Source organism: Acomys russatus, chromosome 17, assembly GCF_903995435.1.
Source record: "Acomys russatus chromosome 17, mAcoRus1.1, whole genome shotgun sequence".
NCBI classification, from domain to species: Eukaryota; Metazoa; Chordata; class Mammalia; order Rodentia; family Muridae; genus Acomys; species Acomys russatus.
Window position 1 is genome coordinate 11,348,454 of NC_067153.1, and position 18,084 is coordinate 11,366,537.

Here is an 18,084-nt window from a genome sequence, read left to right on the forward strand (position 1 = left end):
TGCAGTGTTGTTAAAGTAGCCAGCTGTCAACATCTGGCTCTCTCCTCCTCTCCATTCCTTCCTGTCTGCCTGGTTGGCAGATGCTCTGTCTGTAACCTGAGCTGATGGCTGCCCTTTCCTCAACTCCAGATTTGCTCAGCTGTCTACTTGATGGTCTAGGTTGGAAACATTAGGCTACAGAAAAGTACTGAATTAGTACTGTTGTATTCTGTTCACCAGGCAGCCCCCCTTTAGTTCTGTTCAAGCACCAGGTCATTCTAAGTCCCTCTTGTCGTACATAGTGTCATCCTCCCCTTCCAGTTGGTTGCCTGGTTTGCCTGCTGTAGTGTGACTACATGTGGTTTTATCCTTCACATCTTTCCACTCACCACCCCTTTTGCCAAAGAGCACACTGAGCATCTAAAACAGATCACATGACCTTTTGGACCCTAAATCTGCCTTCTCTCAGCTCAGGATCAGTTGTCTTCATGGAATCTTGTTCTTTGCCCACTCTGGTTTTCATTTTAATAGCTGCACACTTAATCATGTAGCTACATTTCTTGTTGCCCCAGCCCTCTGTCTGCAATGTCTCTTCTTATTCCTGAGTCTTAGCCTTCACCTTTGCGGTTCCACCAGAGCAAGCTGTTCCCTCCTGGTTTCCCTGCATCCTCCTCAGCGACTACAGTTCTACTTAGGCCTTAGCTGTTCTGTTTCCCCTTCACTGTCAAGATTCAGCAGACCACCTAGCCTAGCTCTCTGACCTTGGTCCACTAGAATCCTGGCTTTCATTTCCTCTGGGCTGTGTTAGCTACTGCCCACCTCCACCCTCAGCTCCATCACCTTGTGCAATGGATCCACTTGGATTCTGATATCCCCTGATGTTCATCCAACCTTTGTCTGCCATATTGTTTCCACTTTTTGCCTTGTTAGTGTAATACCAGTTCTTACCTGTAGCATCTTACATTTCTAAAATATAATCAGAGTCTGACCACCTCTTAATTATTTTCTGCTTTTGTACCTACATACACTGTTCCTTCCTGACTGAGTTAGTGGGAAACCTCCAACTTAGTCCCACCCCACCCCCTACTGTTGGCGTCCCTGACAAAACCTACTTCAGAAAGTACCACTCCTTTATTCAAAGTTACCCAAGGAAGTATATAATCACTGTTAGCAGTATAGAAGCTAAGTTCATGCCATGGCCTACATTGGTCTTCTGTCCTCAGAACTCAATGTGGAGTTACTGTTTCCTTGCCTCCCTGGGGTCTCACACACTGAAGATCAGGAGCTTACTCTCTAGGAAGCCCTGTCTCTATTCCCACGTATTTATATGTGAAGACAGCACTCTAAATGAGTAACAGGAGCAGAAGCCAGTGATTGTAAAGTAAAGCACTATAGGTGATGGGTTTTATTTCTTCTGTACGTGTGTGCATGAAGCCACAATGAGCTCTCTTCTAAAAGCATCTGTTCTGTGTGAACAGACTGACTGCTGTCTTTGTTGTATAACAGTATGATAGGATTTCGCCCTCCCTAAACTAGATCATAAAGTGTTTTATAGCTTTCATAGACATTGGCTGTGAAAGTACATACCACAGTTTGTATTGTGTTGAATGAGTGGTTTTTTAGATCCTCCTCCTTGCTGTATGTCTTCAATTTTTCGGAAGAAAGTGTTCTGAAACTCTACTTTTTAGATCCAAGAACAAGAGACTTTTAAAGTTAATTGTCTATGCACTTAAAGAAATGGTATTGGAACATGTGAGTGCCTGTGTATGTCTTCACTTTTTCTGCTACTGGCCACGCACCCCTGTGGTACATGGTTTACTGACTGTGTGCCACGTGTTTAATATGCATGCTGTTATCTTAAACTTCTGCTGAAGGAATAAAGCCCTGTGTTGCTCAACTGTACCTTTCAAACTGGCCACAGGGCAAAGTTTGTTAAAGTGGATTTTACAACACTTAATGCTCTACTAGTTATTTGGCAAGTGAGTTTTTAAAGTAATGTAAATGGTAGGAGTATGATTGCAATTTTTTCTTTTGGTTAACTTGAAAACATATTTAACTTTGTCATTCAGGCCAAAACACTAAGAAAACTGATCCAGCAAACATTTAGGCAGTTTGCCAACCTTAACAGAGAAGAAAGCATCCTGAAATTCTTTGAGATTCTCTCTCCAGTGTACAGATTTGACAAAGAGTGCTTCAAGTGTGCCCTTGGAGTAAGTATGGGACCTTGGAAGATGGAGACTAGTTTAGGTTTTTCTTGTCCTACATTTCTGATAAAAGGAAAACTAGTTTGTCATAGTTTTTAACAACAACAATACTGCTTTGATATTTAATCATAAGGGGAAAGCAGGGGGAAAGTGCATTAATTGGATAATAAAGTTATCTTTGTATTCATAAGTAGATGTTTTTTATTCTGGTCTGCAATTTGATTAGCTGTTCTCCTAGGGCTAGTTTGTCTGTTGAGATAATCTTCCTAGAGAAAACAATGGCTTCCCAGATTCAAGAGTGACCAGGCTTAGTAGATCCTGGGTCAGTGAAGTTATAAATCTTTTTATCTTATTTGGTTAGATTAGATTAATAGCAAACCAAGTCGTCTCCCAACCCAAGTCCTTTGATGTATTCATGGCTCCATATCTAAAATCATTTTTTTTTTTTTCCTTCTGGCACCTGTTTCTACCTGTTTGTCCTTCCAAAGTCAAGTTGGATTATTTCTGTGGAACTGGCCATCGGCCCAGAAGAAGGGATCAGTTACCTGACAGACAAGGGCTGCAATGTAAGTTGACTCCTTGGAGGACTCATGGGTTTGGTTGTGGAGTGGAGTTGAGGACAGAACAGAGCATTCACATGAGAGACTGTATTCTGCAAGGAAATGCCTTTATTTATTACATGATCTTCTTGCTCAGGTGGGGTGTGGGAAACACGTAAACTTTAGTTTATTGCCTTTGGAGTTCCTTAGCCTTGAAGGGAAATGAATCAGACAAATTAGGTGTATGAGTGAAAACTGGTGGGGCTGTTCCAGCTTACCTTGAGGCCTTCCCCCCCCCCCCCCCCTTCATTGCAATTTAGGACCTTGTACATTCTAGGCAGGCACTTTGTACTGACCTATGCTATGATTCTTATTTATTTATTTATTTATTTACTTGCTTACTTACTTATTTTGAGGCAAGGTTTCTCTGTGTAGCCTTGGCTGTCCTAGACTCGCTTTGTACACCAGGCTGGCCTCAAACTCACAGCGATCTGCCTGCCTCTGCTTCCTGAGTGCTGGGATTAAAGGTGTGGGCAACCAGGCCCGGTGATTCTTTTTTTTTTTTTTTTTTAACTGATTTCTAGATGTGATTTTAGTGTATTTGTACTGCCATCCTACTTTTTAGATAATCCTTCTCTTTAATCTTTACAAGCTAATTACAAAAAATATATATCATAATTTAAGATTCTGATTTCCAAGTTGCCCGTACCTCATTGAGGAAAAATGCTGCCAGAGAGAAATCTTCAGGTTATCCAACTGCTATGTGTTCCTGTTACATGCATCAACAAATGCGGCTGAGCACATGCTTGTGCCAGGTGCCAGCCAGGGACATGCAAGGAAGGCCAAATAGACTGCAGCTCTTTGATGGAGTTCTCAGTCAGGCATACATGGAATCTATGCCACATGATGATGAATACAGAGTGAGTGGCAAGGTGTTGAGGGTCTGAGTCTGTAGTCAGGCAGTTTGGTTCTGAGGTCTTCCTGGAGGGCTCACAGTAGCAGGTACGCCTTTTCACTGGTATGGATTTCTGATCACAAGGTTGCATTTGTGCTTTGTATGACTTTCCACATATACTCCTTGCTTTCCGTTACTACTCTGCTTTGCTTCTTCCCTACAGTCCTTTCTCAAAGGCAGTTCTTGTTCCCACTGTGCCCACATGTAAGTGACCAGCACCTGTTCTGTGCTTTTTTCCTCACTCTTTTTGTTTTTGTTTTTAGTTTTTTTCTGAGACAGGGTTTCTCTGTATCGCCTTGGCTGTCCTGGACTTGCTTTGTAGACCAGGCTGGCCTCGAACTCACAGTGATCCACCTGTCTCCGCCTCCCGAGTGCTGTGACTAAAGGCGTGTGCCACCACACCTGGCTTTCTTATCTATTGGATGGAAACGGTTTTATTCAAGCACACATCCTCCCTCTTGTGCATCTTCTTGCCTGTGAACTGGCCTTCCAGTCCTCCTGGCACTGATGGCTTTCTGGGCCCAAATGGGAGTGTCTCAGTTACCAGACTTTTCCAATATCTGCCCCAAGATCATGTTGACATAAGTATTCGTTCATTCACTTTTGTATGTTAAGTAGATGTGCCTGTGTGTGTGCATGCAGAGGCCAGTGGTGATTATCTTTCTCTATCACTTTTCTCCTTAACCCCCAGAGACAGAGTCTCTTACTGAACATGAAGCTCACTGGCTAAGCTGGCTAGGCTTGTGCACACCCAGGGTCGTCCTGCCTTGTCCACTGTTCTCCCCTGCAATTCTGAGGTTACAGGCATGCATGGCCATGCCTATCCTTTTCCCATGGGTTTTGAGGATTTGAGGTCAGGTCTTCATGCTTGCACACCAAGCAGTCTTAGCCACTGCACTTTTCCTCAGAGCCCAGAAGAAGTGTGCTTTTGCATGCATTTTTAGAAAGTGCTGCTTTCTCTCTGATAGAAGACATTCCAAGTGCTAGAACTACTTAATGCACGCAAAGCATTTTAGTTTAAAAACAAATTGCCAGGTTGTTTCTCAAAGGATAGGAAACTTCTGTCCTTCATAGTGTTAGCAAGTAGTTTTCCTACTTCTAGATTCCACCATTTTTACAGTTCTTTTCAGTTTCATTTGTTTCATTATGTTTTTGTTTTGGTGCTGTTACTGCTGTTTTGAGATAGGGTCTCACTTTGTATTGCAGACTGGCCTTTCCTTAACACTGACTGTGTAACCAGCCTAGACCATCCTCACACGCAGTGTGAATAGCTCTGACTGTTGAATAGCTTCTGACTATTCAAGTGCTGAAATCACAGGCTTGAGTTACCACACTTGGCTTGACTTTTACATTTGCAGAAATTGGAAGCATCTTTGTTCTTCTGTCAATGTAAAGCAAACATCCTGGGAATGGAAGTCTGGCTCTTTGGGTTCACTTCTCACCTATGCCTGTGTTACCAGCACATATGTCTTTTTCTTTGTGACTTGTCTCCTCACGGGTCCAGGAATCTGAAATGTTTTCCTTTGTTGTCCCCACCCCCCCCCCCCCAAATAAATCTCTTACTGGCTGCTATTTTAAACATACCAATCTCAGAACTCTCACTGCATTTCAGTTACTTCTCCATACTGTCTTGACTTGGGATTTTTGGTTGAGTTTTCAATCAATTCTGCAGGAGAAAACAGAATGGTTATCTAACCCTGAGACTCAGTGTGACAAGATCTTGAATCCAAGTGGACTGTAGATCCACACATGAAAAGTAAAAATGATAGTTTAGAAGAAAACAAGAGTTTCTCATGACTGTGGCAAGGACATTTTACCCCTTTTCCTTGAGACAGGGTTTCTGTGTATCCATGGCTGACCTAGATAGAATTCATTAAGTAGACCATGCTGGGCTCAAACTCGTATTTGCCTGCCTCTGCCTCCTCCCTAGTGCTGGGATTATGGACATGCACCACCACATTCATCATGGATGTGACATTTAAAACAGGATATTAAAATAGTAACTCAGCAAAATTTTTGATAAATTATTTTAAATAGAACTTAGGAATTTCTTTTTATCAAAAGATGGGGTAAAAGCCAGGTATTTAATAAATGTTTTTGTTAAAAGCTCCTTAGCTTAAGACTAAGACTGACTACAAGTAGGAAAACCACAGCCAGCCTAGCTAAGATTCCCAAGTGGTCAGTGACTAGATGAAGGGCACAGTGTGCTACTGCTGGTGATCACACTCCACACTTTTCATCTATTAGATGGGTGTGTGGAAACTGAGGCTTCAGGACAGATGCAGAAACAGCACTGGCAACAGCACACAAGCAGGAGTGCTGAGTCCAGGGGGATGAAGTGTAAATGGCTTGGCCTTTCAAAAAGCTTGACAATGTCCAGGTGACTGTGACTTAATGATTTTTAGTTATACTCCTTAGATTTGGTTTGTAGTCTTTTTTCTTTTTCTTTTCTTTTCTTTCTTTTTTTCTTTTTTTCTCTTTTATTATTTTACATTATTTTCCTCTTTTCTATCTCTGGTGTTGTACATAGTCCTAGATGGAGAAGTCTCCCTCCATTTTGCTCAGAGGTGTTGATGAAAAATGGGGTTTAGAGGGCTTAAAAGCCACTCTTTTCTTCTGAGAGTGCATTGCAAAGTTGCTAGCATCTTGACACTGGCTTTATGACTTTTGGGTTCATTTTTTCATATCTGTGTCTGTGTCTCTTTCTTGGTGAGGTAGTAATGATTACCGCTGTGGGGAAAAGTAAAGACATTAAGAAATTGAGGTGTTAACCTTCTTTGTACAGTGTAAGCCTATAGAAAATGCTCACCTTTGTTGATAGGTTTCTGCCACTGTTGTGCATATTTCATGTGAGCAACAAATTTTGGCAGCACAGATATTTATGTGATCTAACTTGTTTGCCCCTGTTTGGCCTATTACTTTTGTCATCTGCTTCTTGTTCTCCTCTTCTGCTGCACTGATGCCAGTGTCCCTTCCTGGTCTAACACACTGCCAAACTTATTGCATGGTTTGATGTCTGGCCCAGTAGATTCTCTTTGGATGGATTTTGTATAGCATGCTCTGTAGGTCTTTTTCCTTGGATGTGCTTAGTCATTTAGTATTTCAGAACCAAATTTTAACATACCAATGGAAAGTATGTCACTAGAGTTAGGCTTATGGATCAGTGCCTTGTCTAACACTGTACCTGCAGCAATGTACACATACAGGGTGACTTTATATGGTACAGTTCTTATAAAGCTTTAATAGCATGCCTTTAATAGTTTAAAATTATACCATCTAAACCAAGTGTGATGGCACACACCACACTTGTAATCCCAGTGACACAGGAGAGACTTGAAGCACTAATATTGATGCTATATAGGATTTACTAATAAACTTGCTTAGGAAATATTAAGTTATACAACATAGAATTTATCTGAAGGAGCACTGCCTCTAATCTAATTGAAAGATAAGTGGTGGGCTGGAGAGATGGCTCAGAGGTTAAGAGCACTGGCTGCTCTTCCAAAGGTCCTGAGTTCAATTCCCAGCAAACACATGGTGGCTTACAACCATCTATAATGAGATCTGGTGCCCTCTTCTGGCCTGCAGTAGTTATATACAGGTAGAATGCTGTATATGTAATCAATAAATAAAATTAAAAAAACAAAACAAAACAAAAAGAAAGGTAAGTGGTTTGCTAACCAGACTTGTTAGAAACTGTAAGAAAATTTTGTGCCAGTATTTAGGCTTGCTAAGAAAGTTTCTGCTAATGTTTATTCACCAAGATTGACCTTGGATTAGACTCATTTCCATAACAAAAGAAGACAACCTGGTTTACAACCAGCCATTTAGGCCCATCCCCATATCAGATAATCTGCCTCAAAGGCACGGTCCTGGTCTGCTATTAATCAAGTTTCCTTTGTCTTATCTCGAAAGCTAATTCTGCTGGGTGGGCATGATGACCCTGGGTAACAGCTATTTGGGGAAGGGGAAACCACTAATGTACTTAAATAATTCTGGCAGTATCTTTGCTATGTAAATCTCCCATCTCTTTTTAAATTGTTCAAAGTGTAATTTGCAAAAACATTTAAGGATGACAGCATATGTGGAATGTATAAGCCTACAGCCTATATAAGTTGGTAAATTTTTCTGTTTAAGGCCCTTTGGCATTAGCCAGAACCATTTGTTGACTATTATTAAAGACTCCTTATTTTTACTGAGTATATAGAGTGGATTCTTACTGGGAAGACATATTTCTATAATGCCAACAGTTGGATAATGAAGGCAGGTAGTTGGGAGGCCAGCCTGAACTACATTCTGATACTTTGTAAACGGGCAAACAAAAAAGACCTTTGGTCTTCTGCTTAGATTTTGTTGTGAGTAGCTCCTATTATCATGCTGAGGACCTTGTATCCTGTTCTTCTGCTCTCTGCTTACAGCTCCTATTGTAACTTACGTGAACACGTGTGCTGGTAATAAGCCATCAATTCCTTATAGCACTACATTGTTCTGTAAATGCTTCCATACTATATTTTTAACTTGTATAATTTTTTTCAACTATTTAAATAATCTGGTCTGGTGGAGAATTCATTCCATCAGGGTTCTTGAATTGAGCAAGTGGTTTATGGCAATGGTTCATTTTCCTTTTTTGATTCCTCTATGTGGAAGCTGAGATTTCCCTTACCCTCTCATTTATCTGGGTCTCCTTAAGTTGTTACCACAGTCAGGCATGCCCAGACCTGGAAAAAAGCCCAAGGGCCACAGTATGTGACATTGACCAGAGGAAAGTGTCTGACTGGACAAGGCTCTTGAGGAAACTAGGAGGTGATTGGGCCTAGAAAGAGTCACATAACAGCTAGCAGAGCTCGATCTGTGGCCTAAGAACTCTGCCTTTCCTTCCAAAGCCCACACACCTAGCGGACTTCAACCAAGTGCAGACCATCCAGTACTCAAACAGTGAAGACAAAGACCGGAAAGGAATGCTACAACTCAAAATCGCTGGAGCCCCTGAGGTAAGAGAATCTTGCCCTTAAGAACTTGACCCAGAAGAGAAGTTAGATGAGCAGAGAGGTAGAGAGGGTCCACGAGGAGTTGAAAGAGGGTAAAAAACATGATCAAGATATATTGTCTGAAAATTTTTTAAGTTAAAAAACAAAAACAAAACCATGATCTATGGGGTAAGGATGGGTAATCAGACTCAGAATTTCCTCATGTATAAAGATTAAAAACAGTGGCTAAATGTCTTAAAGATAGGAAAGGTGTACTTATCTTTAAAACCAGGACTATTGCTATGAGTATAATCGGAATCCTCTCTGAAGCATCAACGACGTTTGTCCCATCCTGTGGGACATATTCAAACCAGGGTCCATCTGAAAAAGGGGGTGCAAATTGGAGAGAAAAGGACAAAGACACGGGGATATGAAAGCCAAGATGGATTCTGATCAAGGCTCCACTTTATTACAAGGGGGTGCAGTATATATATACTGAAGATAAACCAGATTTCTTGTTATAAACTCCCTCCCCTAGCCCCTTAGGCAGACCAAAAAGAAGGCATTCCCCAAAAAAGGAAAAGCTCTCTGCTTTTGTGTCTCACAGTGATAGGTAATCTGAACAACCAGGTACAGCAAAACTTCTCCAGCAAAGACCAGCATCTTAAACAACACAGAGGATTCTCCCAGCAGGGGTGGGCAGCTCAAAGGTCAGCAGAAGGCATGGCTTCTGTACAGCTAAGCCACAGCACAGAAATATGGCCTCTGACTGAAGTTAGTTAGAATTGTGGGTGCTTGCCTTTAATCCCAGCACTCAGGAGACTGAGGCAGGCAGATCTCTGTGAATTTGAAGCCAGCTGGTATACAGAGAGAGTTTCATTTCAGGACAGCCATGGCAGGGCTAGGGGTGGACATTGTGTGTGTGCTGTGAGTGCTGCTGATCTTGGGCAATGTTAGAAGATTCTCTGGGAGGCCGGGCGTGGTGGTGCACGCCTTTAATCCCAGCACTCGGGAGGCAGAGACCGGTGGATCTCTGAGTTCGAGGCCAGCCTGGTCTACAAAGTGAGTCCAGGACAGCCAAGGCCACACAGAGAAACCCTGTCTCAAAAAGCCCGCCCCCCCCCCCCCCCAAAAAAAAAAAAGAAGAAGAAGAAGATGATGATTCTCTGGGGATTCATTGTGATAATATCACCTGCAACAGTGTGCTGAAAATAGGCAGGTGGGGCACAGTGGTCCACACTATAATCTTAGCCCTCTAGATTCCAGACCAGCTCTCAGGCATGAACCCACAGAGCAAGACCCTATCTCTAATCACCAATAAAGGGGGGAAGGAAACAAAATAATAAGTGGTAGAAGAAAGAACTGTTTGTGGGGTGTGGTGGCGCATACCTTTAATCCCAGCACTTGGGAGGCAGAGATGGGCTGACCTCTATAAGTTTGAGACCAGCCTGGTCTACAAAGCAAGTCCAGGACAGCCAAGGCTACACAGAGAAACCCTGTCTCAAAAGAAAGAACTGTTCAGCTACACAAGACCCTGGGCTCCAGACAAAGCATATTGAAGAGCACTTGGAGACTATGGCTCAACTCTCCTCACTAGGCTACTTCCATCAGTGTCCTGCCTGTGATTCTAAGTCACTGACATCTGTTGCAGGATATGTGATCACTGACTGCTCTGAACCCTGAGGTTGTGGTATTTACTGGAAAAATCTGTTGCTAGTTGTGGTATGGCTCAGCCCTAGCACACACCTTTAGTCCAAGAGGTTCTGCTTGAATATTGTAAACAGGATTAAAGTCAAGAGGCAGAGCAAGTGACCAGTTGACAGGAAGTGAACATAGGATCATTAAGGGGAAAAAAACCACTCTAGAATACAAGAGAATGTCAGCAGGACAGAAAGGGAAGGGCATTCAGTTTGAAGGAGGTTGTTTGAGATGGTGTCATGGGAGAGGGGGCATTGCTTCTGGGATGTTGGCTGAGGGGGAAGGTTCTGAGCTAGCAGCTTTTAACCCCCAAGATCTGGCTCCCAAGTCTTCATTGGTAAAATCTAAAGACTGAGATTTTGTTAAAAACAATAGGCATGTGAAGTTAATATCTAGAAACTACTTAGCAGATTAGCAAATCCTAACCTGGAGTATAGAAAATTTGCTGCAAGTTGCAGTTTCCTGCAGAGATCCAGTGCACCACTCAAACTGCTCTTTCCCTTTGCTGTCCTACAAGTAGTGATAGGAATTTTAAGTGTAAGAAGCAAACCATTCATTTTGAACAAGTGCAAACAGCCATATGAACCAGCACACACTTGAATGTGAGAATAAAATACAGTTTTTGTTGTGTTCAGATAACACTTAGAGATAGGTCTTTAGGCAGTTTATCAAATACAATCTGCTTTATATGAGAGTGGATTTTTAAGCCTCTGGGCAACATGAATACAGAAAGATTAAAACTGTATCAATTTCCTCTAATGATAGACAATTAAGATGCTTGGTAAAAGTTTATTCCACATTAGTCTCTGGAATAAGCTGTGCTTTAACTTGTTACCTGAATTCTTAGAGTGTGCCCAAGAGGCCAGACATTCTGAAGAAAATATTTTTTGCTGACTCCTTTTGTAAAAGTAAACCCTAGTTTCTGTGTTTTTTATCTTATTTGCTGAGTGTATTGTCTGTCAGTTTTCCCAGGAATGATGGCCTTAAATACCAAGCTTCCTGTTTTCACTTAAATCTGGCAAATGTTTCATTTCTACTCCTCTGTACTCAAGTACATGCAGAATTGTGATGTCATGATGCAGCTGTCCCTTTGATTCCTGGGAAGAACAACAATGCCTCTTCTTCTTCTTTCCCGTTAGCCTCTGACAGTGACGGCACCGTCCCTAACCATTGCAGAGAACATGGCTGACTTGATTGATGGGTACTGCCGGCTGGTACATGGAGCCACGCAGTCCTTCATCATCAGACCTCAGAAAGGTAAGGTTCTATTTTCATTCCTGCTGCACAGATAGACAAGCTCACCCCATCAGCTGGTTCTGACTTTGATAACACTGTAAACATGAAGCACAGATGTATTGTTGTGATGCTTTTTCTAGGGACAGTGGTCCATATCATAGCCTGCAGACTCGAATCTGGCCTGATGTGCATAGTACAGGGCTTTGTTTAACTTCGAATAGCTCCTGAGTTAGCATTGGTTCTTTCAGTTCTAGAGATTTTCTTCCTAGTTCTTTTTCACATTGAATTTTCTATTCTGTTGGGATTTTATTTGTTGTTGTTGTTGGTGGTTTTTGTTTCTTGTTTGTTGTTGTTGTTGTTGTTGTTTTTTCTATACATTTGAAAAGCTTAGAGTAGGTAAGGAACAAAATATATTCTATGTCAAGATACAAAATTAAGGATTTGAGTGAATACAAATATCCTAGAGATGAGGCTCGTGTGTCCTCATGAAGAAGAGCCTTGTAAGTATGGTTCAAAGACAAGTGTACACTGAAAATATGGATTTCTGAAGCTATCTTTGAAAACATTGCAAGTGGATCAGTAGAACACAGGGAGAGCCTGGGCTTTCTAGCTCCCACAGTGTTCTGTGTGTCGTGTCATACGCTGTTTACTCTGCAGACCCCAAGCTAACTAGTTTTCTTCCTTTACTATACAGCACTCTGAGAGATAGCTCAGGGCCAGGTACCCTGGATATGATAAGGGAAGGGTGAGCAGTTTGGCAGTGGGATCTGAGGGCCTCAGAAACATAAGAGGGCCAAGCAGAATGCAGGGTTTCCAGAAAGATCCCTGAAAGGGATGAGAGTGTAAGGAAGAAAGGATGCTGACAAATCCCTCTGCAGCTACACACATTGTGCCATGGTACTTCCTGCATAGTTTCTGGGTGTTACTAGTAAATCATTTGATCAGAGGCAGAGTGTTCTTTTAGCAAGGCACTTAGACTTTGATTTTAAGAGCTCCTTAATCTTTAAATAATTTGTGAAGACTATGATTTATTAACTTATCATATCTCTTTATTAAGACTCACTATATGTTTCCAACAATGTGAACACAACACCTAATTATGTTTGTTATGTATTTAGGATAGAAACCCAGACTAACCTAAAATAGAGTCAGTGTAATGACTTGGCTTAAAAGACTGTCACTAAACACCAGAATAAGGCTTCTCCTCCTTCCTGAACTTAGCTGCATACTCTCGTAAAGAAGTCCAAGGAGCCGCTCATATCTATTTCCTTTTTCTTCCTAGAAGGTGAACGGGCGTTGCCATCAATACCAAAGTAAGTGCTCATTTGTGCATGTCTTTACTTGGTTTTGTTAGAAGCATTAAGAAAATCATTAGGTTTTACTATCTGTTTTCCTGAAAAATTAAATTTCTACATAAATTCAAGGACCTAGAAAACATATTTCTGAACATGAATCATGTAAGTTGTAAGTTATATATGAAATGTAGATTTAATCAAGTTTACCCCTTATTTTAAATCTACACAGTATCTAAAGATGGTTATGATAATAACAGGCTTAGACATTCACTTTATGGTGTCATCACTGTCTTAAAAATGTGAAAATAGGGAGCCGGGCGTGGTGGCGCACGCCTTTAATCCCAGCACTCGGGAGGCAGAGGCAGGCGGATCGATGTGAGTTCGAGGCCAGCCTGGTCTACAAAGTGAGTCCAGGATGGCCAAGGCTACACAGAGAAACCCTGTCTCGAAAAACAAAAAAAAAAACAAAACAAAAAAAAAAAAAAGTGAAAATAGGTATTGTCTTTTTCAATAAGGACAATGAAGGAGAAGTAATTGGTGATTTAATATTACTGCTACAAATTCCACAAGAGGTGTGTTGATCTTTACTGTAATTAAATAAATCAAATAGTAATGCAAAAAAAATTGCATTATTATTCCTCATCAGCATGCTAGGAAGCGGGGCCCAAGGTGTGAAGGCAAAAATCTAGCCATTCAGATAAACAGGTGACTGAACAGTAGAAGCTATTAATTCTCACACACTTATGAAGTAGTAGAAATCTGGAAGCCTGGGACAAGCAGGGCTAAACCTCTTTTCTGTAGCCACTTTCTCAGCTTCTCCTTGCTAAAGATGCACTCAGGCGCATTCAGGCCTAGAGTTATATTGGAGACAGAAAAGTATGACATACTACAGAATAGGGAAGGATCCAGGGAGAGTCCAAGGAAGCCAAGAAGTAATTTTCCAGGAGTCCCTCAGGACACATTGAGATTCTACCCAGTAAGAAGTGGCAGAGTTATAAAGGCTTGTCCATGGGGACTTGGTGCTAGGGTATTTAGATATGTGCTGCCTGTCAACTCGAACCTGCAAGTCTACTGAATCCGCCTGTCTACTTCAGCCTCTCATCAGACTGTCCTAAATAAAGCTCTTTTCTGACATATGGCCTTGCAGGGCCTACCTGACTTGCTGACATCTCTAGCCTCAGTTTTGCTGTTTCTTATATTCTCTTCCACTAAATTATACTTGTTGAGTTTCTCTCCCAATTCCCTTTCAGGCCTTTCTCAATATTTCTCCTGCATGACACCCTGATTACTTGCCTCAGCTCCACCCATCCCAGCTTTCTTGTACTTCACTTTTGGAAACACAGGTCTCTGAGCCAGGAGGATGTGCCTTTGTATTTCTCTATAACATCTGGTCAGTGTGTAACCACACTTTGGGAAATAGTCTTCTTGGCTTGTTCTCATTCTCCTGACAGTCAGCTCTCTAATAGCTACATCCTGTGGAGTCGTAATTGTGAGGGTGAGCAGGAACTGGAGAAGCAGTTTTCTCTAAGCTGGGCCGGTGAGCTACATAGTCTGCTCTGTGTTCCTCTTCAGGGCATCAGCTTGTGCTTTCTTAGAGTGTCTGCAGCTGGAAAAGTGTAAGGAATCATTTTGATCTGGCTATATAAGAATTCTAAACATGACTGTAAAACGTGAGCAAAGGAGGCATGAATTAAAAGTTACTAACAGATGCCACAGAAACCAAATCAATTCATCAGATATTGAGGATGTGATTTCCACAGACCTTACAGCAAGCAGACTCTACTACTGGACTTACCACAGTAGTGACAGATGGCAAGCAGATGAAAAAGCTGATGGGCAGGGACCTGGTGTTCTGGCTATGGAGGAAGAAGCAAGTATAAAAGTATCTTTTATTCACCAGATGTAATTGTTATCTCTGAGGCTTGCTGCCTCCATCTGCTAACTTAGGCCTAGTCCTGGAAGCTTCTAGCCTTCATACAATCTTTCTAAGCCTCTGAGACTTACTGCTCAATAAGCTCACCCTTTTTAGTTCTTTCTGAACTCCTGCTGGTTGTTTCAATTCAGCTGTTGTGGCTCAAACTACTCACCAAGTTGACTGATTTCAAACTGGCTTCTCTGCACTTCTGACTGAATTGCTCTGCTTGGCCACATAGTGACTTTGGCAATATGTTCTGATATTCTGGCTCCTCATTCTCTGGCTCATTCTGTCTTCACCTGTGTCCAACTTGTTCTCTCATCAACCAGTCTCCTACCTCTCTCCCTCTGCTCTGCCTCTCTTAAGTTACCTCTCTTTTTCCTCTGTCACATCATTGATTTGTCACTTTGTCTGTGTCTCAGTTAAACATCACTTTCAAACTTGGGTGCTTTCTTCTATAAACTAACTTTACTTTTATTGTTTGGGATTGAAGGTGTGTACTAAGGGTATGCTGGATCCAGCTGGATCACACAAACCTAGATGGTCTTTGGATGTGATCAGAACAGCCATGTTGCTGGATAAAAATTCCTCTACAAGCAAGCATTGTAGTTTGCTGAACAACACTATGCCCTGCCTGCTAAAGAATGGAGTTGGTGCACAATGTGGTAGCCATGTAGTTTCAGTGGAAGAAAAACCTCTGATTTGCTAGACAATAGCTTCAGTTTTTATAACTAAAGATATATTCCAGGTATCTGTAGAATTTAGTGAAAGATAATTGTTGTTTTTAACAAGAATCTCAGGCTAAAGCCTGCCAGCTCAGAAAGGCAGAGAAAGCACCAAGATGACCATCTTTCTAAGCCAGTGCCCTCTCTCCCATGCTGCCATTTCAGACAACCTCCTTCAAACTGAATCTCTCTTCCCTCTACTTCCTGTGTGTCTCTCTATCCGCCCTCCTGACTTCTTTTCTTAATTTTTCCCTTAATAGTCCTATGTTCACTTCCTGTCAACTGGTTGCTTGCTCTGCCTCTTGACATGTTCACAACATTCAAGCAAAAATTAAAGGTGTGTGCTAGGATTGAGCCACACAACAACTAGAAATAGGTTTTTCCAGTAAAAAAATTACATGACCTTATACTGTGGTTTTTGTTTGTAGAAGTTAACTCAGTTTTATTTAGAATATTTATGGTTGCAAAAAAGAAAAGATAAGGTGGGTTAAGTTCTGATATTTTTCGGGTATAAACCCTGTATTCTAGGGAAATTTTCCATTTGGTACTTGTACAGTAAATGATTACGGAGTAGGAGGAGGTTTTCCTTAAGAATAAAAACCAAGAAAATGGCTGAAAAATGTAGAATTCCTATTTTTAAAAGATGCATTGTTGTTATTAGTAGTAGTGGTGGTGGTGGTAGCAGGAGTGGTAGTTGTATTGTGTGATTGCATTGCACACATGATGTGAGGGGGGCACATGCCACATAGCACCAACATGGAGATCAGAAGAGAATTTTGTGAAGTCAGTTCTTTCTTCTTTTACTTTTCCATAGGTTTCAGGGACCAGACACAGGCTGCCAGGCTTGTAGTGCTAGCATGTTTACTTGCTGAGCCATTTCCTCGACCTGTGGGAGTCCTTTTTTCTTGTGTTTGGTGCTTTCCAAAAATTGTAAAGTATACTTGTATTTTGTTAATTGTCACTAATATTTTTCAGTCTACTAAATAGCAGATACTATAAGTAGCAATGTATATGTACTTCTTTATTATTCACATGCTTATAAATTAGTTTTTATCTCTTTACATTTATTAGTGTGCATATTATGTATTTGTGTATACACACCCATATGTATACATACATATCTGTGAGCACACATGTTCCCCAGTGCCGCACTTGCATCAGTTTGAAGACAACTTGTAACAATCTATTCTGTCTTTCCACCATGTGGGTCCCAGGGAGCAAACTCAGATATCAGGCCTGGTGGCAAGAGCCTTTACCAGGAACTATCTTGCTTAATTTAGGTTTTAAAGGTTTTTGTTGCATGATTCTTTACAACTTTTGGGCAGTTCTTTACAGTCTAGTATTAAGCAGAAAATCTATATAGCCTTTACATTATATATTAAAAGTATTATATAAATAGCTCTAATTCACCTTTGTGAGCAGCTTTGTACAGGCAAGTCTATCATTTTCATTTGTTTTTAGTTTTTAAATTGATCCATCCTTCCTTTTTTTCTCCCCTTCCCTCTTTCCTTTCCTTTCCTTTCCTTTCCTTTCCTTTTCTTTTCTTTTCTTTTCTTTTCTTTTCTTTTCTTTTCTTTCCCGTGCTGGAGATGCCAGAGCCTCGCATGTGCTAGACAAGCACTCTGTCACTGAGCTGCATCCCCAGCCCATTGTCTGTTTTAATGTCTGGTCTTAGAGGCATGGACACAGCCTGCCCGTAATCAGTGTCTTAAAAAGTAGACTCCAGTTTAAAAAAACAAACCACCTGTCTAGCATATACTCTTTCAGGAGTGGTACTGGCCTTCCTAATCTATGCAGATACCTAGGTAACAAGGACGGGTATTTTGGTCCTGGGAAGGACAGTATTTACAGTTAGTTTGCTCTGTTGTAGGTTGGCCAACAGCGAAAAGCAAGGCATGCGGACACATGCAGTCTCGGTGTCAGGTAAGGATCTTTTGGTAGAGACCTTGAAGAGCAAACTGTAAGGAGGACAGTGCAGATGTCACTCTGTGTGTTCATTTGCTTAGAACATAAAGCACCTTTGCGGTTTTACTATTGTAAAGTAGCTGTCCAAGTGGACTTTATTAGAGATGCTGCACATGACCCTACCATATTACTCACCAGTATATGTAGGACTCCAGATTGTTTCAATGCCATGTTTTGTTTAGAGTGAAATCTCAACTTTTGAAGTTGTCATTACAATTTATCTTTAGGGTTTAGCAGGATTTAACAAAATACACTTCATATTGTGTGTTTGAAGTTTTAAATATGTGATTTTTTTTAAAAAATGGTTTTCATCTTTCGCAGTTAACATAATGGTTATTTAATGCAGTCAAGGTACTTCTTAAGCATTATCTTAACTATTTGTTGGTGTGGTGACTTTCTGGTTATAATTTCAAAGTGACTGTGCCCCTTTTCCTTACCTAAAAATGTGGAAGATAGAAGAATTTTAGGGAGGGACAGAAAAAGGCACCTTCCAAGGACCTCAGCTGTGTATCTTAACATACATTATACCCTACTGTTATACATGCACATAATGTCCATATATGTGTATGTTACCACATACACATCTGTTATCAGCTGTGCATGTGA

At 41.2% G+C, this 18,084-nt stretch overlaps 1 protein-coding gene across 8 annotated transcripts in view; it reads left to right on the forward strand.

The window, feature by feature from the left end:
• Positions 1-18,084, forward strand: part of Ptk2 (protein tyrosine kinase 2) — a 172,316-nt gene that overhangs the window by 69,543 nt on the left and 84,689 nt on the right. For all 8 annotated transcript variants that reach the window (XM_051159553.1, XM_051159546.1, XM_051159547.1 and 5 more), the window contains 6 exons: positions 2,049-2,189; positions 2,672-2,749; positions 8,561-8,668; positions 11,482-11,599; positions 12,861-12,891; positions 17,384-17,436. In XM_051159553.1, the coding sequence (XP_051015510.1) occupies positions 2,049-2,189; positions 2,672-2,749; positions 8,561-8,668; positions 11,482-11,599; positions 12,861-12,891; positions 17,384-17,436 (529 nt within the window). The remainder of the gene's footprint in view (positions 1-2,048; positions 2,190-2,671; positions 2,750-8,560; positions 8,669-11,481; positions 11,600-12,860; positions 12,892-17,383; positions 17,437-18,084) is intronic.